This window comes from Penicillium daleae (genome assembly GCF_028827525.1).
Source record: "Penicillium daleae strain IBT 16125 chromosome Unknown utg000008l_segment0_segment0, whole genome shotgun sequence".
NCBI lineage: Eukaryota > Fungi > Ascomycota > Eurotiomycetes > Eurotiales > Aspergillaceae > Penicillium > Penicillium daleae.
In genome coordinates this window covers 3,063,192-3,088,137 of record NW_026623156.1, presented here as the reverse complement: position 1 = coordinate 3,088,137, position 24,946 = coordinate 3,063,192, and the positions used below count along the sequence as shown (strand labels likewise).

At 50.5% G+C, this 24,946-nt stretch overlaps 10 protein-coding genes across 10 annotated transcripts; 4 read left to right on the top strand and 6 right to left on the bottom strand.

Moving 5' to 3' along the window:
- Positions 1–49: 49 nt before the first annotated feature.
- On the bottom strand, positions 50–397 carry N7458_009640 (putative adhesin; the record flags this gene model as incomplete). Its single annotated transcript, XM_056913022.1, has 1 exon — positions 50–397. One exon carries the CDS (start codon positions 395–397, stop codon positions 50–52), a length of 348 nt encoding a protein of 115 aa, XP_056761871.1.
- A 1,700-nt stretch (positions 398–2,097) lies between these two features.
- N7458_009639 (ATP-dependent (S)-NAD(P)H-hydrate dehydratase) lies at positions 2,098–3,510 on the bottom strand (the record flags this gene model as incomplete). The annotated part of the gene is made up of 6 exons (XM_056913021.1): positions 2,098–2,988; positions 3,041–3,073; positions 3,129–3,139; positions 3,196–3,242; positions 3,298–3,337; positions 3,417–3,510. 6 exons carry the CDS (start codon positions 3,508–3,510, stop codon positions 2,098–2,100), a joined length of 1,116 nt encoding a protein of 371 aa, XP_056761870.1.
- A 415-nt stretch (positions 3,511–3,925) lies between these two features.
- Positions 3,926–5,107, bottom strand: N7458_009638 (uncharacterized protein; the record flags this gene model as incomplete). Its single annotated transcript, XM_056913020.1, has 2 exons — positions 3,926–5,047; positions 5,102–5,107. 2 exons carry the CDS (start codon positions 5,105–5,107, stop codon positions 3,926–3,928), a joined length of 1,128 nt encoding a protein of 375 aa, XP_056761869.1.
- Positions 5,108–5,757: 650 nt separating this feature from the next.
- Positions 5,758–6,159, top strand: aspf8 (ribosomal protein P2; the record flags this gene model as incomplete). The annotated part of the gene is made up of 2 exons (XM_056913019.1): positions 5,758–5,916; positions 5,983–6,159. 2 exons carry the CDS (start codon positions 5,758–5,760, stop codon positions 6,157–6,159), a joined length of 336 nt encoding a protein of 111 aa, XP_056761868.1.
- Positions 6,160–6,759: 600 nt separating this feature from the next.
- N7458_009636 (40S ribosomal protein uS19) lies at positions 6,760–8,052 on the top strand. The gene is made up of 5 exons (XM_056913018.1): positions 6,760–6,877; positions 6,940–6,958; positions 7,176–7,233; positions 7,445–7,741; positions 7,800–8,052. The coding sequence occupies exons 1-5, from the start codon at positions 6,860–6,862 to the stop codon at positions 7,867–7,869; spliced, it is 462 nt and encodes a 153-aa protein (XP_056761867.1). The 5' UTR covers positions 6,760–6,859; the 3' UTR covers positions 7,870–8,052.
- Positions 8,053–9,107: 1,055 nt separating this feature from the next.
- On the top strand, positions 9,108–10,938 carry N7458_009635 (acyl--CoA ligase; the record flags this gene model as incomplete). The annotated part of the gene is made up of 3 exons (XM_056913017.1): positions 9,108–9,207; positions 9,291–9,926; positions 9,986–10,938. 3 exons carry the CDS (start codon positions 9,108–9,110, stop codon positions 10,936–10,938), a joined length of 1,689 nt encoding a protein of 562 aa, XP_056761866.1.
- A 155-nt stretch (positions 10,939–11,093) lies between these two features.
- On the bottom strand, positions 11,094–12,058 carry N7458_009634 (uncharacterized protein; the record flags this gene model as incomplete). Its single annotated transcript, XM_056913016.1, has 2 exons — positions 11,094–11,662; positions 11,809–12,058. The coding sequence occupies 2 exons, from the start codon at positions 12,056–12,058 to the stop codon at positions 11,094–11,096; spliced, it is 819 nt and encodes a 272-aa protein (XP_056761865.1).
- Positions 12,059–12,689: 631 nt separating this feature from the next.
- Positions 12,690–13,939, bottom strand: N7458_009633 (glycoside hydrolase family 28 protein; the record flags this gene model as incomplete). The annotated part of the gene is made up of 3 exons (XM_056913015.1): positions 12,690–13,148; positions 13,236–13,656; positions 13,728–13,939. The coding sequence occupies 3 exons, from the start codon at positions 13,937–13,939 to the stop codon at positions 12,690–12,692; spliced, it is 1,092 nt and encodes a 363-aa protein (XP_056761864.1).
- A 949-nt stretch (positions 13,940–14,888) lies between these two features.
- On the bottom strand, positions 14,889–16,830 carry N7458_009632 (uncharacterized protein; the record flags this gene model as incomplete). Its single annotated transcript, XM_056913014.1, has 2 exons — positions 14,889–16,514; positions 16,789–16,830. The coding sequence occupies 2 exons, from the start codon at positions 16,828–16,830 to the stop codon at positions 14,889–14,891; spliced, it is 1,668 nt and encodes a 555-aa protein (XP_056761863.1).
- A 612-nt stretch (positions 16,831–17,442) lies between these two features.
- N7458_009631 (sugar porter family MFS transporter) lies at positions 17,443–19,112 on the top strand (the record flags this gene model as incomplete). Its single annotated transcript, XM_056913013.1, has 2 exons — positions 17,443–17,916; positions 17,985–19,112. 2 exons carry the CDS (start codon positions 17,443–17,445, stop codon positions 19,110–19,112), a joined length of 1,602 nt encoding a protein of 533 aa, XP_056761862.1.
- Between the last annotated feature and the right edge of the window lie 5,834 nt (positions 19,113–24,946).

Here is a 24,946-nt window from a genome sequence, read left to right as displayed (position 1 = left end):
ACGGACCCTCCCATCAAATCGATAGACTCATACCTCAACGCGACCCTCTTTAGACAGCGCAGGAGTTCCACTTCTTGACCTCATTGCACAGATCTGAAGGCGCAGCGTATGGGTTGTCGCACAGAGTGTTGCAAGCAGTGTTCTCCGGAACGAAGACCAGGAACTCGTAGTTGGGCATATTCAGACGGAACTGGGAGTGGATATCGCTGTTGTGCTCGGAGGCCTTGTAACCGGCACGGCAGGCGCAGTGGAAGGTCGAGCCCGTGTTGATGCACGAGGTAGTAATGTCACAGCTGTTCTGGCCAGAGACGGGATTGCAGGTACCACAGGTGGGTGCTGGGTTGGCCAGGGCAATGGTAGCCGCAGCGAGGAAGGCAGTCAGAGTAGTGAGTTGCATCCTGGATGGTTTTCTTTGGTGATAAACGATTGGATGAAGATTATAGTAGATCAGATAATCTTTGGCTTGGATATTGTTCAATTTGATGCGGAAATGGCACCATATCTGGGGTAGATTGCCAGCCTTTTATACTTGAGTCTGGGGCATAGTATCGAGTATAGTATAGACCATGAGTTCAGCCTATAGTGCCCAGAAATAGAACATCTTACCAGTAGACTGGGAAATACCGCACCAAACCAAATTCCTCTTTGTCTGCGCCAACTAACATATCACGAGGCCACCAGCCAAGCACTGTCTCAGTACAAGAACTCAACGCCGAAAAAGTCGTTGTCAGAAAAGATGCACGTATTAATTCTCCATTTTCTTCAGCCCCGGATACGCCGGGGGCAAGACCAAAGCCAGCCCGATCCAGGGCTTGGGGCGTGGCGTGAATACGAGATCTGGAACAGCATCCCGAGACACCACCAATGCTTGTCGAGATAGCTGATGTCGATGGCATGCCAGCTCAAGGGCGGAGAGGCGCACGACTAGTGCCTCTTCTGGAATGGGCATCCCCATGTGTTGAACGCCCGGGGATCATCTTGTGTCTCAGGGGGTGCGGGTGGATGTCTCAGCTCGAACCTCCACGGTAGCCCTAAAAATCGTTCGGATTCCGAATCCGACTCGCCTCCCCCATATCCTATGTATAGACTGGACTGCGGGGTAGAAAAGACCTGTCAATGTGGCGGCTCACACCGCTTCGAAGTCTATGCTTTGGGAAGCTTTAGGGTCATTGGATCTGTTTTGGTCTGTTTCCATTGGTTGTTGGTTAGTCCTTCTTGGCTGGGACGCCTTGCCGGAAACTGGATATCAAACACCTTCTCATAGCGAAAGAATTTCTTCTCTTCCATGGTTCAGGCGAGGCTGAAAATAGATGTTAGAAGAGGAATGAAGAAAAGACGAATGCACTCGGTACTGTCCAAATCGGCAGAGAGAATACTCGGGGGCTTGTAAATTGCCTCAACGGCTTACATCTCGATCTTGTTCAACAATTCTCATTCCGAATATTGGCGTGCTACATCTTGTCCATATGGTTGGTCTTGTTCCAAATGTACCTTTTGTACCTAATACCCTGTGGAGAGATACTGACTACTGCTTTGACATGTCAGCACGATCAACAGTAAAGGCTCCAATTTTAGTATTTGGAGTTTTAGACATCATGGATTCCATGCTTACGTCTCGCTACTCGACAATTAATGGACGCCTTACTCCGATGACAAGCCCAGCTCCTGGGTTGCTATGGTACCTCGCGAATGGTATGACTGTATCCGAGATGACAACACAGAGCTATAGCTGGTGCAGGTGGGCTTGCATAATTATTGATTCTTACGCTGCCTCAAAAACAAGATGAGATCCGATTCAGGGTCTCTTGTGTGGCTCTCACAAACTTACATACCCGGTCTCAACCGGTAAGTTTGGCATGCGAGAAAGCTTCCTTGAAAGGCGAACATAGTTTAGTGGTCCTTTTCAGCGCTCAGCTCTCGTCAGCGAAATCTTCAGGTCAAACAAGCCGAGTTTGAATGGCTGAAAAGAATACATTCTATTCTAAAGGCTTCATTCACCCCGTTGAGGCTGTAGTAGGTCAACTGAGATCCATAATCTAATAGACAACATAGTCCTCTCTGTAAATGGCCAGGCCAATCCCACAGTATTGGCATGGTCTAGAGATGCGTCTTGGAACCTTCCGGTTCTCCAATCAGCCGTAGAAAACTAGGATGTACCTCATCGGTCAAGTCACTGGCTTGCATGCTCCGCCCTTTAGCCTCAAAGGCCTGCCGCGAGCACTCTCGGGTGATACAACTGCCTGCCCAGGCAGCGAGAAGCAAAGTGGTTGTTGGGGACATGCGTTTGCCGTCAGACTCCAGCTCGGCCTGGACATCCTCCTTGTTCTGTGCCTCCTTCTCATTATCCTTCTCACCCGAATCCCATAATTTATCATGGTAAGCCGCTCTCCATGCCAGCAATGTCCCTAGCGAGCCGGTCAGGGTATCTCCCTGACCGCCGCTGCGCTTAAGACCACCCTTAATATCGGAGATAATACTGGTGACTCCGTTGGAGATCACATCATGGAGTCCCTTTTGAAGAATAGTCACGCCGCCCAGAGCCTTGGACAATCGCTCGCACGCCTCTGATTCTTTGCTTGTTTTGTCGCCCTGGCCGTTGCTGTCGTCATTTGCAATGTCTGCCTGGCTCTTGACTTCAATGCCCAATGCTTTTGCGAGGCGTCCAAACTCGACCACGTTGGGTGTCAGAATACATTCTTGGTATCCTTTAACCAGGTCTGGATCTTCGGTGACAAGAAGCAATCCATCAGCGTCCAGGACGAATGGAATTGACTGTGATCGTGCTTCCTTGATCACTTCTGCAACAACCTTGAGCGTGACCCCGTCGCGGCCGAGACCTGGTCCGATGACCAGGGAATGCAGACGGGAAAGCATGGAGATGATAGGGCGCGCCAGTTCTGGCGCGTTGATTGACTTGGGATCCTTGACTGAGTCGGTACTTGGCAGTATCGGGTGAACCATCAAGTTTGGAGAATAACTTTTGACAACCTGTGCATAGAGAATGAGTTTCTTGTATTCAACACAGGTCAGTCACGCTTACAGATGCAGCAGAGCGCTCGCAGAGGACATGACTCTGGAAAATGTCAGCTCCTTCGCTAGGTGATGTATAGCCTTTGATACAATCATACCATGTCACAGCCTAAATTCGTGTTAGCAGAAGTTTACAGGGTTATTTAAAGTAAAATAACAGCATACCCAACTTTGCTGACGCCATCGCAGAGAAATATGGGGCCCCAGTATAGCTTTCATGAAGATTAGTCCAGGAAGCTATTCCATGCATGTCAATGGTCGACCTACTCAGCGCAGCCTCCTATGACTGCCACGCGTCCCAGTTGCCCTGCAGACCAGTCAGTTACTTGCTCAGGTTGAGAGGACCCCGACATCCAAGTGTAGAGTCCCGCAAGACGACAACAAACCTTTGTGGAATTTCTCGAGCATTGGAGGCACCATCCTGCGGACCTTGCCAAAAAGGATCTTTGAAGAAGTTGACACATGGTGAACAGACTCCATTGTGAATACACGCTGGATGAGAAAGCCAACGAGTTCGTGATATGGAGGGACGTAATATGAAGATATGAAGAGTAGAGTGGGAGAGGGGGTGATGTCACCGCCAAGTGGGGCCAACAGCTGACAGATGTGTACGGAGTACACCCAGAACTACTTGATCTCAACGACTACAACTTCGAGAAAAGATTACGTCAAACTGATGGTATTGAATACAAACACGACTTGAATGCTAATCAGACTTGGTATTGGTATGACGCCCGCTAGAATGGTGTTTAACAAAACGAAAGAATGGAAAGAAAGGACTGTACTGTACGCTCCCCATCTAGAGACACCGAAGAAGAAAAAAAACGCTCAAAAACCCACCTCCCCAAACAAATGAAAGTGTTGCAAGTAACCCGCTGATGCATGTCAATTTACATTACCGCTTGGTGCGGGATGCAAGAGCTGCCAACTTCTTCTGGCGCTCTAGCTTCTCCTTTTTCGCGGCCGTCTCCCTCTGCAATTCTTGTTCATCTTCCTTCCGAGCAGATTTCAAGGCAGCATCTTCTTCTTCCCATACATCATCAAAGCCAGCTTCCATATCAGACGAAGCATCCGAGTAGAGGTCGTCGTAGTTACCGTAGTCACCAAAGTCGCCCTCCTCTTCTTCGTCGGTCGCGAGATATTCGTCCATGCGACGTTTGCTAGGACGACGATCGGTAGTGCCACGGTGAGATTGTCGACCTGCCGTTCCCTGATACGCAGTAGGCTCGGGAGTCTGGGATGGCTTGGCCGTGCCTTTATATGAGAGAGGCTCGGGCGTTCGTCGCTTGGCAGGAGCTTTGCCAGCAGCAGCCGAGCTTGGGGGCGCGGGGCGCTTTCCTAAGCGTGCGGCTTTTTCTTGTGCCTTGGCCTCCTCCAGTCGTCGTTTGCGCTCGACTTTGCTCAGTCTCTCCTTTGGTACCTTCTGATGACGGAGCATACCCAGCTGGGTTGGAGCTTTGTCTTGCATGACCTTGGCTTGCTGCATCAGGTCGGCGAAGGAGCCCTTTGGTGGTGGCTTAGACGAGACCGGTACTGGCTTTGCTGCTGCTGGTTTGGATGCGGTTGCTGTGACCACTGCCGGTTTGGAGGCCGTCATTTTAGGCAGTGCCGGTTTTGCCACTGTTGGCTTCGCAGGTACAGCTCTCGCGGCCGGGGTCGTGCTAGTTGGTGTGGTACTGCTCCTAGGGACGAGTTTCGGCGAAGCAGGTTTGACCATAGTAGGGGATGCACACTTTGATACGACCTTGGGCATCGCAGACGATACTGCTGGCCGACCAGATGGGAGCTTGCTAGCCGGTTGGCTCTCAGGCCTGGAGGGTCGAGGCAGTTGGTCCTCGGCCTTGCGCTTTATTCCTGTACTCGCATTCCCAGCAGTCTGCAGTGGTCGAGGCGCTGCTTCCACTCGTCGATCATCTTTCTTCGCTGTTGAGGATGTGACCGGGGCCGCTGGAGGCCGAGACAGCGGGGCTTGGGCAGGCTTACCCGACTGGAGAGACGAGAGAACGGAGTCGAGGAACTGCTCGAAGTGTTAGATAACAGATGGAAACGAGCCGAGAAGTTGGCAGCATACACTCATATTGGAATTTGGAAACAAAGAGAATCTCTGAACGGCTGTCTAAGAGTTGGAAGGACAAAAGGTACCAGTTACCGTCGATCGTCAGTTCGACTGGGTAGCTTCATGACTCCGAACGCGATACCATGAATGAGTGCTGTTGCCGGGGACCAGCCGCGCTGTATTTATGGTAAAATGGAGGTCCTGGGTACCAGGAGGTACGGCACAGCAGGCAGAAGCAGTCCGGTTGTTCTCAAAGAGGCGAGGAGTGAGTGAGCGGGGATAGAAGACCAAAGAACTGGGCATGGTTCGCGCCGAGATGGCAATATATCACGTGAACTTTGCACCCGCCACACTCGCTTAGGTTTTCTGCCAGGCGGTGACACAGCCACATGAGCCACAGCGCACTTTTCCCTCAATTTCGGTGGCCCGCGACTACTTCTTGTTCCTCAACCATCTTCAGAACTCGACGTTGCAGTCTCCGCCCAATTCGCGGTTAAATCGATTGTTTCTCAGTTCCCGTTAACCAGGCCACCAAAGGTATGTCTCTTTGAATCCTTTCCGTCTCTGTGCCTCGAAATACCCGCCAGCGCACACAACGACTTCTTTTCGCATCCAACGTCTTGACATCGACACTGACAACTTTTTTTTTTCTTCGAAACAGTCAAATCAAAATGAAGCACCTCGCAGCTTACCTCCTCCTCGCCCTCGCTGGCAACGAGTCCCCCTCTGCCTCCGACATCAAGGAGGTCCTCTCCTCCGTCGGCATTGACGCTGACTCCGACCGCCTCGAGAAGGTCGTTGCTGAGCTCCAGGGCAAGAACCTCCAGGACGTCAGTTTCACCCACCACGACCCTACTCTCACGAATGACACCAGAATACTGACTTTTTGATTCTAGCTGATCGCTGAGGGTTCCACCAAGCTCGCCTCCGTTCCCTCCGGTGGTGCCGGTGGTGCTGCTCCCGCCGCTGGTGGTGCTGCCGCTGGTGGCGCCGCTGAGGCCGCCCCCGAGGCCGCCAAGGAGGAGGAGAAGGAGGAGTCCGATGAGGACATGGGCTTCGGTCTCTTCGACTAAATGCCTTCCTCAAAAGCGCCTCAAAATGACGAGTTGGGGGAACAGACATCTGGATGGAATGGCCAGTTTGCGAAAGCCTTTCAGCGACTGGTTCCTCAAATGTGCATTGTTCAGGCTGTTCTGACGCAGTTACGAATTCTTCATGTATGAGCTGTAAAACGCTCCTAGCCAATACAGATTCATCTGTCCTCCACTATGTTTCTTTGCGTAGGACGTAGTTGTCAAGTCAGTACTGGAGCGGCTCCGATGCCATGGGCATGCTTTGCATGGGCATTCGGCTCGGTCACGCTGCGTGTACAGTCTGTAAAACGTATAAAAAGCGGTCGATTTGATATACAATGTTTCTCTTGATATCTTGCTTCCCCAGTCCAGATTCAAGGCTTCATGGAGATTTTGTATTTTGATTTCGATTGAAATCAATCAAGAGAACCATTTTTGGCCATCAAATAAGTAGCGTCTGCGGGTGTCTCAATGTACCTTGAAATAAAATACCATACGTGACATAGTTATTACGAAAATCCGAAACGGGACTAGTGTGTTAGGGCTTAACCTACCCGTCGCTTAGGCGAGCCCTGCCCACCTCACCAGTCGTAGTGTACCGGGCGACCGTCCAAGCGACACGACAACCCACCCGACAACCCATCTTCCTTCGCTTTTCGAGATACGTTCGAAAAGCGACCTCCAAGGAAACACCGCAAAAATGGCTGACATCGAATACGTGAGTCGCCCCATTTTCAACGCCAGACCCGACACCTGTGATGCTAACAAGATTTCTCTTAGAACGCCGAGGAGGCTGCCGGTACGTCGTGAATCAACTCTTATCCCTTCTATCCCTACCCGATTGTGAAAAGAGTGAAGCATGGAAAATTTGGAGTGTGTGATGGAACGACAAATCTGCGATAGATGTGAGATGGGGGAACGAGATGGCTTGGACACATGGGGATGGACTCGAATACACAACGCACGCCAAACGAACAAGAAGGATACGGATCGCTGACAGAACCTTCGCCCAACAGAGATCAAGAAGAGAAGACAGTTCCGCAAGTTCTCTTACCGCGGCATTGACCTCGACCAGTACGTTAGATCCATCGACCCCGTTCGTCCGTGAAAAACTCTTGCAGCATGCGCCTGGTACCTTTGGGATTCAACGACACATCCGAAGATCTACGTTGATTGTACGAATAATTCAACGAGTCACTTGTCTGTTGGGTGCCATCGCTGCAGAGAAAATGCGGATCGAGCAATTTGCGATACAGAACTGCAGTCTAACTAACCCCGTCAATAGGCTCCTCGACCTCTCCTCCGAGCAGCTCCGTGATGTCGTCCACGCCCGTGCCCGCAGACGCTTCAACCGTGGCCTGAAGCGCAAGCCCATGGGTCTCATCAAGAAGCTCCGCAAGGCCAAGCAGGAGGCCAAGCCCAACGAGAAGCCCGACCTCGTCAAGACCCACCTCCGTGACATGATTGTTGTCCCCGAGATGATCGGCTCCGTCATCGGTATCTACTCCGGCAAGGAGTTCAACCAGGTTGAGATCAAGCCTGAGATGGTTGGCCACTACCTGGCTGAGTTCTCTATCTCCTAGTACGTTTTGCCATATTTTTCGACTACTTCCCTTTGATCAGTGCTAACAACCCAACAGCAAGCCCGTCAAGCACGGTCGTCCCGGTATCGGTGCCACCCACTCTTCCCGTTTCATTCCCCTGAAGTAAACGATTCGAACGATTCCCCTTGGAGTGGCGTGTGGTGGAGATGGTGCTTGGATCGGAAAAATGGGATTCAGTATCGTCCCAACTGGATTCTTTTTATTCAGCTTGTATTTCCAGAGCGGATCAGCTGTTTCCATTTCAATTTAAGAGCTTGTCGGCATGAAAAAAAATCATTTGGGAACTTGCTCCCTTCTCAAAGTCTTTGTCGGTCTTCGGCAGAGCAAAAGGATAGGACCTCTTGTCCCTGGTTGCTTTTTGGGGTGCTAGGGAAAGGAGTTCAATTTACGATATGATTATTTCAAGTTTGAAATGTCGTAGATGTGTAAAGTCAGCCACTAGAATGTAGGAGACGCCTTCTCGACACTCGGCTTCTGACTACTGCGTGGATAACGGATCTCGGTACTGCTCTGGGCATAATAGGTGGCTTGCGCATAGTCCTATACAAGAAGTGATGCCTATCTACAAAGTTTCAAGGGTGGCAATCCGTAGCCTACGGCTAAACCTACAAATACATCGGTATAGCAAGTTTGGCGCAAGAAGAAATATATATATCGACATTCAAGGGTGCCCCCGGACTATATCGAAGAACCCATTACACAATCCACATTTCCCGGTCGATTCCAATGAAACTCAGCCCGTGCCAATCAATTCCCAATAACCTATCGAATGTCCCATATTAAAAACCAATCATCAAAGGGCCAACATACTGTAAGACCATGACCATGGGCCAAGCCGTCGGAGATATTGCGGACCCATCTCCGTTGGTTGGGAACGCCGACCGCTGCCGAGGCTTAATCATCTATCCCTCTGGTGCGGTAACATGAAACTCTCCCGAGTCTATATCATGACTTTTCGGACTTCTGAGTGAAATAGTCGATGATAGATGAGTTATGGCTAGCGCTTCAAGCCATCAGCCTCAGGATGTTACTATAGCAAAGCTTAAAGTGTCGAGGGAAATCCGTTAAGTCCGCGTCCTTCGGTTATCATTGGCCACTCTGGCGGAGAATGCAACGAAGGGGCCGAGGCTGCCCGCTCCCAAAGAACCGAGACTGCGGAGAACCCCAAGGCGTAAGGCGTTTCCTCCTTCCTTCGTAATCATACTTATACTCTGCTAGCGCTTACTTTGCGACTTGATCTTGTATCTCTATATAACCCACTTGCCTGTCGCGTGCGGACTAATCTTGCCCTTGTCTACCTCTTTGGCACCTCCCACGGATCGGCATTTGGCTCTCCCCCGCAATATGCCTGTCTCTTCCAACTACCCAACGGTCGACATTCCGGACCTTGACCTGTGGTCGTTCTTGTTTGAGCGCAAGGACAGGCCATTCCCTGATGATAAGAGTGAGTTTATCCAAGTCTATTCTCTCTGGCTCGGAGGACGTGCGCTCGGCTACAAGATTGATCCCCATGCTAACATTTCCCAGTTCTCTACCAGGATGCGGACACCCAGCGTCACTACACGTATCAGTCCCTGAAGGATGCCTCTCTTGAGTTTGGAAAAGGTCTCAAAGCCACATATGACTGGCGCAAGGGTGATGTCTTGGCCCTCTTCACCCCTAACAGCATCGATACCCCGGTGCTCATGTGGGGTACCCTCTGGGCGGGCGGCATTATCTCTCCGGCCAACCCGGCCTACACGGTCGATGAGCTCGCCTTCCAGCTGAAGAATTCCGGTGCAAAGGCACTCGCAACACAGGCCTCAGTGCTGTCCGTAGCAGCGGCAGCGGCGAAGAAAGTCGGCATTTCGGAAGATCACATCATCTTGCTGGGTGACCAGCGGGACCCTGATGCTCGGTATAAGCACTTCACTTCCGTTCGAAACATCTCCCGTGCCACTCGGTATCGTCGACAGAAAATCACGCCCGCCACGGATATCGCCTTCCTGGTCTACTCGTCTGGTACTACCGGTGTGCCCAAGGGTGTCATGTTGTCGCACAGGAATATCGTCGCCAATGTTTTGCAGCAAGTAACCGGGGAGGGTGGAAACTTGAGCTGGAACGGAGGCCCTGATGGAAAGGGCGATCGTGTTTTGGCATTCTTGCCATTCTATCACATCTATGGTACGACTACTAAGAACCAATGGCACAGTAGAGACCTTTTTCTGACGGACACTTTATAGGTTTGACCTGCTTGCTCACCCAATCCTTATACAAGGGCTACCACCTTATCTGTATGGCAAAGTTTGATATTGAGAACTGGTGCGCCCATGTACAGAACTACCGCGTGACATTCAGTTATATCGTCCCCCCGGTGGTACTTCTCCTGGGCAAGCATCCCGTCGTCGACAAGTACGACCTCTCTAGTCTGCGGATGATGAACTCTGGTGCTGCACCGCTCACCCAGGAGCTGGTGGAGAAGGTATTCGCGCGCATCAAGGTTGGAATCAAGCAAGGTTACGGTCTCAGCGAGACCAGTCCCACCACTCACTCCCAACGGTGGGAGGATTGGCGCGATTATATTGGTTCCGTGGGTCGTTTGATGCCTAACATGGAAGCCAAGTATATGACTATGCCTGAGGATGGTTCCGAGCCCCGTGAAGTCGCCACTGGCGAGGTCGGTGAGCTTTCGGTGCGTGGACCGAATGTCTTTTTGGGATACCACCAGAATCCCGCCGCCACGAGGGAGTGTCTCTCGGAGGATGGCTGGTTCCGTACTGGTGATGTCGGCTACCAAGATGCCAAGGGTAATTTCTACATTACGGATCGCGTCAAGGAGCTCATCAAGTACAAGGGCTTCCAGGTGCCCCCCGCCGAGTTAGAAGGCCTTCTGGTTGATAACCAGGCCATCGATGATGTCGCTGTGATTGGCATTGAGAGTGAAGCTCACGGCTCCGAGGTACCTTTGGCTTGCGTTGTTCGAAGCGCGAAGAGCAAGTCCTCCGGTGCCAGCGAGGCAGAGGAGGCTGCAAACATTGTGAAATGGCTAGATGGCAAGGTTGCGCCCCACAAGCGTCTGCGTGGTGGTGTGCAGTTCGTGGATTCAATTCCCAAGAACCCCAGTGGGAAGATTCTGCGCCGCATGCTGAAGCAGCAGTTCAAGGACATCGGCAAGGGACCCAAGGCGAAGCTGTAGATATACCTGTTCGACATATACCATATGAAAATTGCAATCTCATAGACCATACCTCGCACAGTTTCATATGTCAAGTAGTTTTATAGTAATCCCGAAAATACTTCCATCATTTGAACCTTCTCACGATCCCACCGGAACCTACACTCTTCCAATAATCAAGGGAAGAACCGCTTCACCATCCCCTCAACATCCTCTCCCTCTACCGCATCAATCTTCCCCTTGGCAACCCTCTCAACCGCCGCCTCAACATCCTCCTCCCCATTAACGAGATCAATCCACCCCTCCGTATCAGCCCTCGCCAACAACAAATCCGCCACAATAGCAACATCCTCCCTCGTCACAGTCCCCTTGCCCTTCGCCGTAACACCCAGCTCCACCTTCCGCGTAGCGGGCTCATCCGTCAAAGTCCCCGGCCGCAAGTTAATAGCCTGGAACGGGCGTGTCGCGGCAGGTTCCTGCTTACGCTTGAATGCTAGTGCGGTCATGTACTCGTCGGCCTCCTGCTTGGCTTTGGCGTATGTGGGGAGGATTTCGGTGTTTGTGCGCACGATGCCGGCCCATTGGTCATCGGGAATCCAGTGAGGTTGTTTCTTGCGGCTTCCGAGGTAGGAAACCATGAGGAATTTGGTTACACTGGTTGAGGCGAAGGAGGCCGTCATGAAGTGTTTGGCGGCTTCTTGGTCGATGGCGATTGTGTTTGCCGGGCCGCCTTTGCCGCCGGCGCCTGTGTAGTAGTTTTGTTAGTGATTATTCTCTTCAGAAAGAGACCATCGTCGTTGTAAAGATTGATATATTCTCTCAATCTATATCAACCTTGGTGCAGTTCTTGGACCCAGTTATCGCGGATGCGGGGGAGTGAGGGGCACGTACCAGCGGACCAAACCACATAATCGGGCATGACAGAGTTAAGAATCTGCTGGGCATCGGCAGCACTCTTGATATCCGCCAAGCTGGAGATCAACACACTGAGGTTACCCTTGCGGCCCTTGCCGAGGGCCAGAATCTCCTTCTCATGGTCCGGGTTGCGCACCACGCTGGTTACGTTCCAGGCGCGGTTTAGCAGGAGGGGGGTTAGGTGAAGGGCAATTTTGCCGTGGCCGCCGAGAAGGAGAACTTGCATTTTGGTGTATATGGATGTATTTCTGGAGAAGATTGAAGAGAAGATGAGGATGGAGGAATTAAAGAGGTCAATGATGTGTGGTTGGTTTGTTCAGCACTGTCAGCTTCTGCGGGGACTGCAGCTATGGCGTCATAGGAATGGACGAGAGAGAGCTGTTCTTGTACATCCACAACCTCTACTTGAAAACTATCGGGTAAACTACTGGGTTCGTCAATCAATTATCTATGAGTACCTTGGAAAAAAGGTCTCAATATGAACTAGTATACGTAGTCCCCTTGATACCCAGATTTTGACCCAATTGACCCGGCATGTCCGCACCACTCGACAAGCGAATAGATGCTGATCTTCCATGTTCCCACCACCTTCCTTAGAGCTTTCTTCAGTGAAAAGCCCCGAGAGACATAATTATCGAATTTAATTTTGCAATGCACTAGGATCCATGTGAAGCCTGCTCAACGCATCGCTTATAATCACAGAGAAAGGTTCAAAGACCAACATGTTTCTCTACGACGACCAAGGATCTTTAGGCAGTGATCTTATACCTTGTTGAATGCTTGTGGCCTCCTGTGAACCATAGATACCCTCAAGAATAGGCCAAGGTAGTTAATCAACGCTTCCACTTAATATACATCTAGCAAGAAGCACCAGAAGGCACATTCTCACACTTAGAGCGCGACTCCCCACCAGTGACGTCCACATTCAACCAAGTCCAATCCGAGCAGCTCCCATCACCGCACAAAATATAAACAGGAGTATCATCACTCTCAACGGACCCAGTAACCTGCTGCATGGTCAAATCGGTAATAGGAACGCCAGTGGTGGGAGTGCCGGTCGGACTGCCGTTCTCGTAGTCCTGCTCAATGACAACGCCGTACTCGGTGATGCCCGAGAGCTGGATGTTGTTGAAGGTTACGCCAGAAACTTTGCTGGTGGCGCGGGAGATGGTCTTAATGCGGATGCCGTTGGCAGAGTTGGAGACGGTCGAGTGGGAGATTGTGACGTTGCTGACGGTGTTGTCGTCGCGGCCGCCAACGGAGCCGATAGAGAGACCGTGGCCGCCGGAGCAGGTACCACCGGTGAAGACGATGTTCTGGATGAGATATTAGATAGGTGTATCAGCGTACAGGTCTTGAGAAGCATGATTCTGAGCTGTGAATAAACGGGGGGAACTACTTACGGTGCCAGAGTTAACAGCTAAGCAGTCATCCTGGTTCCTGACAACGGCATTACGGATCGTCACGCCGTTACTCTCGCTGACATCGAACGCATCAGTATTGTGGCCACCGTTATAATCACCGTCCGAGTTTTCAATCGTGATACGGTTCAGAACCGGGTTGTCAGACTGAACGCTAAAGGCCTGGACGGGCGTGTTCTTGACATTCAGCCCAGTGATCGTCGAGTCATCCAGATCGTGGGCATAGAAGAACTTTGGCTTGGTCTTGCCGCCGTTGGTTCCCTCACCGTCCCACCAACGCTCTCCGCCACCGTTGATGGTGTGGTTGGAAGTACCAGTAAGAATGATGTTGGAGCCGGAGCTGCGGATGAGAGGTCCCATCCCATTCCTTGTAGCCGAAGGTGGTTTCGCGGTCGAAGATGACCTATAAACAAAACTAATCAGATTGGAATTGTCATGTCAAGTCTGTTCATCCTTCATACCTTGGTGCCAGACGCCAGATCCGACAGGTCCAGTGTCTCACCAGCGGGGACCTCGATGTTATCCAACACAACCGTGGAGCATGACTTGGCGCTGGCACTGGCACTAGCAGCCGAGTTGAAGGTACAGGAGCTAGAGGCACGCTTGACCAGACTGGAGGAGAGGGTTGGGGCAGCAGACGCGAGAGCTGCGCCTAGGACCACCATAGACATCATAGAAGAACGCATTTTGAGGAAATTGCCTGATCGACATACAAAGTAAAGAGTGTAAAGAATGAGACTAGCTCAGTCGTAAATCAACAAAAGAAAGGGACAAAGGAATGACTTGGATTGTGAAGAGACACGAGCGAAGTGTTCGGTGCCATCTTGATGTATACAGGCTTTCAACGAATCCGGTAGTGGTAGACAAGACCTTCATATCGATATTAACCGATGAATATGAACATTGGAACAAATCATTCCACCCCTCAACGATAATCCCCTGTCCCTGAATACAGGCGATGATCAGCGCCTACAAAATACATAACGCCAATCGAATACCCAACATGTCCCCACCGTGTTCATCATCGCCATGTTAAGAGCAGCCCGTCTGCTCCGATGTTTAGCCATGATGGGACTGATCCACCGACTTCTGACCAGCGTGCTGACAGGAGGAAAATTCCGAGTGTCTACAGTATCACTTCACACCCTAGCCGAAATTTCGGGGGAAGGTCGGGAGAAGTCGAGATTTGGTCGGGATCTCTAGATTAGTGGTTTCATCGTAATTGACCAACTGATGAGCTAATCGTGCTGTTCTTGCTTGAGCTCGACCTAGCACCAGACACGCCGTTGCCGTGTGGGGTGATTCTTAATGTCTCACTATCGTCCCGCACTGGCGCCGTTCATTAACCTCGTGCATGGCTGTGTGTGATGCGGATGATGGCATAGCTGGGTGGCTGTTTTAAAGTCAGGGGTCCTGCCTTCGTCGCCGGCAATGAGCACAGTCGAGCAGGGGGCCCTGAATTCCTCCCAACCCGATCTCTGTCAACAATTCTCAGAGTGCATTCGTATTGTTTTGTATAGTATGTGTACTGGCAAGCCGACCTGCGACAATGTATCTCTGTCTGATCAAATACGAAGGCCAGATTTGGATTGTGTTCGATCCTCTCGGACATTCAAGCCAAGAATCTGAGTAGACTCATACAGTAGATGCCAAAGACCAGGCTCTTTCCAAAGCATGCTTGACCTTCAGCGTTGAATATGCCTGTTCTTCTTGTATGATCCTTAGCACTTCCAGAAGTGCCTCCTGTTCTCGGCGAAGTTCAAAGTATTCTCCGCACGTAGAAATTCCCATTAATGCCTCGATAAAAGCCGGTGGCGATTTCCGGTTGCACATTGCTATCCCACAAAGGCGGAGCACAATTTGCCTCAACCTCTTCCCTAGTTCCCGGTGACTGGTCATTGCACCCGGGCCCAATCGAGGTCGAGTAGGGTCAAACACCGCGAGAAGAATCCGTGCAAGCTCTAGATGCGCCATTCCAGTGCGATGGTATGTATTGAGATGCCAGATCTCGGGAAATACTTCGCCGCGAGTATGATCTGCGGGCCGCGAGTGCATCGGCTCAAAGGACGGCGGTAGAGCCATGCTGAATTGTTGTTCGTACCGCTGTAGACGGTGCCAGCGCTCGATACCGCTGTGGTGGTAGTGATAGACCTCGGATCCGCTCCTGCTACCGTAGCAATACTCGAAGACATCGGCGCAAAAGACCACGGCGCGGTGTGCCCAGACGGCATCTTGAGCTGGGGATAAGTCTCGAAAATTCTCGTAATGTGAGAGCTGAAAATGCAGAGAACGTTGCTTCATAAATGATGTAAAGAGTTCCTGTCGTAGAGCAACCGCGAAGACTGCTCTGCGCAAAGTGATAGCATCGCCCTCTGGTTGGATTGTGTTGCTGGGCGAAAAGGGGAGTGGCTGGGATTCCGAAGGCGTTGGTTGTGATATTGCCGGTGAATGGAACTCCGGCTGAAAATTCAGATGGGGTGAAGGGACCAGTGGCGAGTCTTGCATCGGCACCTGAGTTGATGGGATCTGGGCATCTATGAAGATGTTTAGCATGCGAAGAAAGACCTCGGAGTCTTCATCGCCATAGGTAAGTGGCCCGTTCATCTCTTCATCAGTACGGAGAATCACCGCTGCAGCCAGGAGATTCTCATTATGCACCTGGTCAGGGTCGAGGCTAAGTTCGAGTAGATCTCGGATGCATTCATTGTGGTAGTAGACCGGGGACTCCTGCGACAGCTCTAGAAGTGCATGACCTTGCCATTCGATGGTTCCATCTCGATTGCGATATCGAGCGAGCCCACACAAATGACGAGCAGACGTGGTCAAAATTGCGTTTAGCAAGGGACGGCAGGATCGTGCTCGCTGAGGGACCGCATTAGTGAAATGATATTCCGGGTCGCAGAGGTCGAAGCGATGCGCAATTTCTTCGGTATAGTAACGGAGGAGGATTGCTTGGACACGAATGCTGGGGTGTGGTTCGCGTGGAGAAGAGCGCTCGATGGGTGAGAAATGTGAAGATACGGATCCGCGTAAGGTATACGACGGAGATTCAGCAGGCTGTATGGGGTTGGGCTCGGGATTGTAGGGGCTGGCTGACTTTGAGTTAGCCAACGGGGTCTCGGTGACCTGGTCATCATGGTCTTCTGCAGCATTCTCCCGATGGATATCAAGTTGCGAAGAGTCGGCAATATCTTCAACCGCAGATCTGCTTTCTGAATCTTGTTCGAGGCCGTCTCCGGCTATCAAGGTTTCATCAACAAACTGCAATTTTGCTAGCCATCCACAATTACCCTTGTCAGTCTTGGTACTCTCGGCTTTGCTTTTCCGAGAACGTATACAAGTATCCAACGAATGGCCCACGTACAGAATCTTCGCCCCTTTGGCGTGATTAGAGGGCTTGCTTCGGATTCCCGCGGGAAGACATGATGGAAGCGAATCGGTTTATGTCGTTTACTTCCACCGACACAGGATAATTGCAGCCGCTGGCATTGGCGACAGCTTGTGCCGTCGTACTCGCCTAGGCCAGGGTTAGCACGTTGTACTCAAGCAGACGGATATGTAATCCCGAGACTTGCATTTGACATGACGTTCTGTAGATCAATGATCAGCATGAATGCTACCAAATATAAGCAAGTCAGACTTATTGGCAATTCTTGCATGGCTGGCCTCGATTGCGTTTTCCGACTTGTTGACTGTCTTTCTGCATCGCCAACGACGGTCGGCGAGAAGTTGCCTGTTTTGTGCGGGGTTTGGGTTCCCAAAGCAGAAACCAGGAGGGGGGATGTTGGTGGCAGGCCGCTGTGGTTATATAAGCAGCCGCCCCCATGCTCCAGAGGCAGAAAAAGAAACGGCGGTCAGTTGCCTCTTACAGCAAATAGGGAAAGTGGACTCCCCCGCAAAGTTGGACAAGGTTTAGTATGCACCAGGACTGAATGTTAGGCCCCCTCAATTCCCCTACCCCATGGGGCCCCAGATGGGTCTGGAAACTAGGTCATTGGGTCCATACAGGACGACGGAGCGACGGGCTATGGAGACCATCGGAAAAATGCCCGACGGTCTATTACCGACTGTCGCAAACCTCCTCCGCGTGTTCAGAGGTAGATCTGCCTATATAAGGCGATGACGTTCCCAGAGCCTTTTTTGCATTGTCTACCAAATTCAATGAAACTGATTCCCTCTCATCAACGCCATGATGGATGTTTCCAAGGACATCGCCGAGTCCTCTGAACATGAGAATATCTCGGCCTCTAACCCTGAGGCCTGGTTGGACTCTGTCTCGTACGGCCCAGGTGGGATGCATGGTCTCTTCTCCAATACCTACGTTTTCGGGGCTGCCTTTTTGGCCTCTCTAGGAGGTTTCTCATTTGGGTATGACCAGGGTGTTATCTCAATCATCAATGTCATGGGCAGCTTCCACCAAGCGTTCCCACAAACCGAAACGGCATTCGGCACCTCGTTAATGACATCGATGCTTTTACTTGGGGCTTTCATTGGTTGTTTCTTCATGCCATATCTCTGTGACAAGATCTCGAGAAAATGGGCTTTGACCGTGGTGGTTGTGATATTTGATATTGGTGCTATTATTCAGACCTCTGCGCAGACTTATGGAGCCTTGGTGGCTGGCAGAGCAATTGGAGGAATCGGTGTAGGCACCTTGGCTATGGTACGTTGTACTTGAACCTCGTTCAGATTGTCCAATGATGAAATGGCTGATCAAAGAATTCATCCAAGGCTGCCCCTCTATACATCTCAGAGATCTCCCCTCCTGAGCTTCGCGGAACTCTCCTCGTGTTAGAGTCTATCTCGATCGTGTCGGGCGTCGTAATTGCCTTCTGGATCACCTACGGCACCCAATATCTGACCAGCGAGGCTGCATTCCGACTACCCTTTGCTCTGCAGATGGTGTGTGCGACGATCCTAGGCGTTGGAATCCACTTCTTCCCCTACTCACCCCGTTGGCTTGCACTTGTCGGGCGCCGCGATGAGTGTCTAGCTAGTCTAAGCAAGTTGCGCAAGCTACCATCGACCGACGATCGGGTGCAGGCTGAGTATAAGGGCATCATTACCGAAGTCGAATTCCAACGACTCGTACTGGACAAGACGCATCCCGGTGTCACGGGTTTCCGCTTGGAAGTCCATACGTGGGTGGAATTGTTTCGCCGTCGCAACTGGCATCGCACGGCTGTCGGTTGCGGTGTCATGTTCTTCCAGCAATTCTCTGGGATCAACGCGTTCATATACTATGCACCAACGCTCTTCAAAAACCTGGGACAGACGGACCATATGAGTTTGATCATGTCTGGCGTCTTCAATATCCTACAGCTAGTTGCTGTTGTCATCTGCTTCGTTATCATCGACAAAGTCGGACGTCGGCCTCTTGCAATTTTTGGTGCTATTGGCAACACGATTTGCTATGTTATCATTACCATCCTGGCGGGATTGTATTCCCACGATTGGCCTGCTCATCAAGGTGCCGGATGGGCAACGGTCGCCATGGCTTTCTGTTTCATCCTCGTTTATGGAGTCTCATATTCGCCTCTTGGATGGGCCCTGCCGTCCGAGGTGTTTAGCACGGCGACTCGATCCAAGGGTGTTGCATTATCCGTGTGCGTGAACTGGCTGTCCAATTTCATTGTCGCCATTGCTATTCCACCTATGATGGCGAATCGGGGCTACCAGACCTATATCTTCTTCACGATCATGTGTACTCTGGCCTCGGTTTGGGCAGTACTGTTGGTTCCAGAGACCAAAGGGAAGAGTTTGGAAGAGATGGATGAGGTGTTTGGAGATGTTCAGGGACAAGAGGAACAGGCCATGATGCGGCAAGTTATGGTCTCGATCAACCAGGAGACTGTTTAAATCGCAGGATCGTCACCATTTTCAGATGCCGGCATTTGAGTTACTTACTTATTTAGGCATGGAGGTACCCATTCGACAGACTTTGAGTATCAAGAAAGTGTAAATGATATATTCCAGTTCAAAATTTCAGTCGCTAGGAGTGGCTGGCTCGTAATCCCAGAGTAAATACTGCCGTAGTGCTGGATCGGGAAGCCAATGAAGACGCGGAGGATTATAAGAATTGCCACAAGGAGGTAATTATCGTGATCTGCAAGGGGGGCTTAGAGAAGGATCAGTTTGAACCTTGGAAGCTTGCCGGCAGTTGAACTCGCCCCTTGAATTATAGTTCGCATACATGACTGTTCCGTATGCAGTGGCGTTGAAAGTCTAGATCTAAACACCGGAGGAATGGTCAGACCAGATATGGTTCAACCGCCTTTATGAAGGCATTTGAAGCTTAAGCTTAAATTATTCTAAATCATCTCCCTCAACGGTTGGGGGCATCAGTTCTGGGCTTACCATTCAGCCCGTCACTGATAAGATGATTTTGAATGTTTGCTCGAGTTTCAATCTCGCTGAGCCTCACTACCCCGTACATTTACTAGCCGTGGTAGGAACACATCAATGATGGCAGGCTGTATTCTTGACTCATGTTCAATCCGTTGAGACTCACCAGTGGTTGAAGCGCGACGCCGGTAATTTAACAAGCTCCGCTAGCATATTAAATTGTCTCGGCAATGACATCAAGACTTCTTCGAAATGAAGAGATCTTACTTCAGTCACCTGGCCGCGCCGGCCTGGCCATCTAATATCAACACGGAGTTCTAGATCACCGTGTCCTGTCTAGTATAGATTACCAAGCCTGGGAAATACTCCCACTTACAAATATCTGTACTTCGTAAATAACTAGTAGTGCGAGACGATCTCTCTGCCTATACTTAGTGTAGTCAGCCAAAAATACGAGATTCAACAGCAGGCTCCACCAGACCCAGGAACCGTTGAATGCCGTTCCTGGCCCTGCAAGTGCGAAGTGTGATCTGGGCGCCGAGGATTCTCCACCAAGTGTGTAATTCTCTTTCCGCTAAATATCAACCTGGTTTCAAAACGGCGCATTAGACATGAAGGAAGAAATAGATATGTGAACAAGAGCGAGAATCAAGAGCAACCTCCGAGGATAATCACCTATTTTCACTGTAGGCAGCCATGAACCAAAAAGAAACCAAGCCATCAGAAACGAAGACTACGGGCGCACCAACAGCATCAGCCCTAGCAAATTTCATGTACGATGAAACAGCGACTTCATAGAGAGGCCCAGCCATTCGCTCTGGCACTCAAAGATGCGGAGCCCAGCGATTTAAGATTACCGACCCAGTTTCTACCCTCCCAGGCTCAGGGCTCGAGCATCTGGCCCGCCGCGATCGTGTGCTTTGCGTCCTCTAATTCTCCTCTCGAACCCGGGATTGTCGTCCGAGAGTTTCTGCCTTGAACCTGTGCGCTTTGGATGCGATCGGGCCCTTGATTCCGAGTCGATCCATGCAGGAATGCAGGAGAGGGGAGAGATTATGTACTATAATTTTGTTGGGATCGTCATTCCAGATCATCGAATATGAATGAATAGTTATATGCCAGGTAACGTAGTATACATTTGTATCTACATATTATCGCTCGGTGATCAATGATCAATGCAAGATGCAGTCATGTAGCTACAGTGTGCTAGCCCAGGTGATATATCGAAAATTGCACGGAAAATTAATCTAAGGCAGCGCCTCGTTCGCACGAGGAAAGACGGAGGGGCATCTCCGGTGGACGGTGGGAATTTGGAAGGCAGAAAATTGATTTCAGGCCCCGTTATTCAGTTACCGGTGGAGCCCCTGTCCCGGTTATTTCCCCACAGCCCAGGTACAACTATAGTTGGACACTAAGTGATTGTTCTCTATGATGGAGGACTGCTTTTTGACCAGCCGGCTATTCAGAAAGGGATTGAATATGGTTATGATATGCATGAATGCATGGAAGAGTCGCTTTTATCGATTCGTTCGTGGAGACAGTCGTTAATGCTTTATGTATTCTACACAAACATCGCCATTTAGCCCAGGGGTACAGATCCATACGATGCCCCTCCCGGGCGGCATCAAAATTACGAAGCCAAGCCACCCAATTTGGGGCTAGTCAGGGGCACCACTTCCGCCCCAGCCAATCTCCGGCGATGGGGAACTTTCGTAGCGGGTTTAGGGTGCCACCATCGGGAAACGCCAGCCTGTAATGAAGGAGCATGAAGTATTAGCATGTACAGTATTGTGCTGGATACCGTAATTCGGTATTATTCAAAGGGTTATGAGGCCCTCGACCAAATTTGATCTGTTGGCCCTCCAATAATTCGAGTATTCGACAGGTTCTGGCTTCTAGCCTGGACAAGTCTTCTCCTCTCCTGCAAGATGGTGTGCAGGTAATTAATTTATAGGAAGTCCACTCCGCATGCTTTCATCTTGGTATCTGTAGTTAGGTGAAGAAAAAACAGACCTTGATTGCCGAAAAGCTTTCGCTGACCGACATGCCAAGGTCTCTCCTTCATCCGAGTCTTGATCAGCACATAACATATCCTTTTTAGGTCACCCTGCTGGTGAGTTTCTCTCCCTGCATTTCAACGGTGTGTGCCTCGGCTTCGAAACCATTTAGAGCCGACTCAGGACAACAATAAGGCAATTGTATTAACAAGCAAAGGACTGCCCAGTGGATCCTTCCCCTGTGGATGCAGATTCTCGAAGAATGTTTACTTAGAGAAATTATTCACACAAACATTTACATATTTGTACAAACTCCTCATGGCCGGAGCGAAGCAATTTTCTGGGCCCACAGCCCATTTTTTTTTTCAGGGCCTCTCTTCCAAAAAGTTAGACCCAAGAGAGCAGGTCCTAAGTGGTCCAGACGCTCGCTAAAGCAAAAAGCTTTGCCCCAACCGGGCCCGGCAACGGCTGTCAAGCCTTGCCCCCAAACGCGACCCAGACTAATTCGCGCTTGGCAATGTTTGTCCCCAGTTGTTCCCATTTCGGGTGTCGCGCCGTTCGTGTTGCTAGACTCTACGTTTCCATTGAATATTCGTCGCGTCTGTGCGTTCGTCATGATCTCATAGTTCCACACAGAAAATTGTCAGCCCTGGGCCATGGAGCCGGATGGATTTGGGGAGTGATGATGCAACTGGTCTTTGGCCTGATGGAGTCAATAGAAAAAATATATATATATTCTCACTAATGATTTTCGCTGCAGGGTGGACACTACGTAGGGAGGCAAAGAGATGAACTAGTGCTCACCTGACTCTTGCTCCTTTTGGATACTGTAGATCCGTAGAGAACCAGAACATGGTAGGAAAAGCGGTGCGATCGCAGGACCGAACTATGGGTTCGTTTACTGTGGATACATAGCTAGATAGAGGTGGTACTGCATTTTGATAGCCTGATCAGATGGACAACCGGACTGGATGTTCCCACTTGGCGAGCTGCAGGAGATGTGCTGCACGACGCAGGAGGCCCTGCAGTATCGGAGAAATACGTCAAGATTGGCTAATTTTATCGACGACCAGCTGCAAGCCATGCTGCCGTAAACCATGGCTTTCTTCACGAGCGCGGCAATTGGCGATATAATTGTATTGTCGTCCCTAGTTAGAATGCAAGTACTATCACAGGAGCCGCATGGATGCTATGGCTTTCCCGCCTATGCAAGGGTACGATCGCATTATCGATCGCTAATATTAAAAACATAACAATCTTGATTATCGGATATCATAATGCTGTGGTCCATCATTCGCCATTCGTTGATCGCTTTTGCCGTGTCTCACGGCGAACGGCGTATATGATTCATTATTACTTCATCCATAAGCAACGAGAGACGAAAAGCATGGCACACATCGGACTTTTCCTAGGCAGGCAGCTCAGAAGCCCCCGAATCCACGAAGTCCCAATATTACTAATTAACCGAGCTTTCGCCAAGACGATTGGCCCCTGTATACTGTAAGTCCATCCCACTCGTTTACAGTCATATTCAGGGCATTAGAGATCTTCCAGTCCACTGTTCGTGGAAGCCTTTAGGCTGTCCCGTGTCCAAACTCCCGGAACGACTAGAACACCCAAGGAGACCAACTAGAAGGGGTAGCGGGGCTTTGATTTAGTAGTGAGTTAGGAAGCCGGCTTTGAACTCCCAGCGAGCGACGGGCCCAGGATTCGAACAGGATAGGACCCTGGTCATTCATTTCCATTCTGTTCGTTCTTCATTGGTGTTGTTACGAACGCTACTAACTGTCAACCAGAGAGGAAGGCATGGAACGCGTCGTAACTCTAAGCCCCGCGTTGGTATGGGCCAGCTCAGCCATGCGGCGGGCGCATCATCCCCCATATCGCAACGCGACTGGGATCCTCCACAGTCGTTGAAGTGGCGGTTCAGCCCCAGATCCACATGCCGCAGCACACGCGAGGCCAAAGGATGATGAGCAAAGCGGCAATAGTTGAGCAATACTGTAGTTATTATTTCCAGACTAAATATAGGATACATAGTACATATGATGTGCTATAGTACAAGGGTACGGAGGGTGTATAGGGGAAATTCAAAGAGATAAACATACCAATACCAATACCACTGCAATACGCGGTACACTGCAAGGGACGTTTCAATTGGCCCCTCATCATTTGCGCCTTCCAATTCCCAATTTCCCCCCCCAAACTCGGTCCTTAAATTACCACCGTTTCCCCCCCGATCTCGCTACCCCTTTGGTAATGACTGGTACCCAATCGTAATCAACGGTAATCCCACAGAGCACTGACGGTACTGGACAGTAATTGGCACAGTCTCAGGGAGCTTTCCGCCAAAACCCATGGAAAGCCCTTTCGGGAAGCCCCTTGTTGGACCTCATGGGCATTGCACTGCAGATGACAGGACGACATAAACAATCAGACCGTAAACAGTAGTAAGATCAACATTGCCATCCTCCGAAAGGATCATTCTTGTCGACTCCGTACGGGATCGACTCTGAACGGTGGGCACCTTGGACGAGGACGATCCGGATCCAGATCCTTTTTATTAATTTTAATTTTATTTAGTCTGTTTTACTCTCTAGTTTTTACTTTTTGAAAAGAAAACAAAAAATATTATTAAAAAAAATTCTTTATTGTAGATAGGCCAGTCTCTCGCCCTCCCGTAACGGAACGTCAAGTAATAATCTACGGCCAGACGCCAACGCTAACACCGTCAAGCGCTAGGGTACTTTTCTCTCCCCATTCCGCGCATCTTCTCTGTACTCATCGCATTCTTCGACGAGGTCCCTCTTTCTCCTCTCCTTCCTCTCCTTAGTCTCTCGTTCTATCATATCATTTCGGTCCTTCCCTGTCTCTCTTTTACCAACTACTCGCCCGTTGCCCTTTCGAACCGGAACCACTCCTCTGCAGCTCCCAATCGTCTCCCAATCAGTTGGCCCCATTTCCTTTTCCTCGTGTGATCAGTCCAGCCATTTCGCCGCTGTGTCCCGATTGTCGCTTGATTGGTGCTCGATCCCCTGTGCACCCGACGGCTTTTCGACCTACTGTATGCGAATACCTCGAATCGCGGGGACTACTTGACAGACGCTACTCGCATTCCCGTCTAGTTTGGGAGGCAATAATTCGTCGCACCATTGCTCTCCTCGCCAAGTTCGCACCGTCTTGCGCCAAACGGCCATGCCGCTCTTTCCACTCTCTGGATAAGGAATTTCCAGTGAGTTGGCCGCAGGAATAGAAGTCAAGGCGGCAAAAGACCAAGGAGACTGACGTCTATGCTTAAAACAACAGTCACTCGTTTCCTCTCAATCGTCATTCGCTTCGCTCCGAGAATCT

Bases quoted from the DNA above. Each gene is read 5' to 3' on its own strand.
- N7458_009636 (XM_056913018.1), top strand. The intron at 7,234-7,444 runs GTACGTTAGATC...CCCCGTCAATAG, and splicing joins CGCGGCATTGACCTCGACCA to GCTCCTCGACCTCTCCTCCG. The intron at 7,742-7,799 runs GTACGTTTTGCC...ACAACCCAACAG, and splicing joins GCTGAGTTCTCTATCTCCTA to CAAGCCCGTCAAGCACGGTC.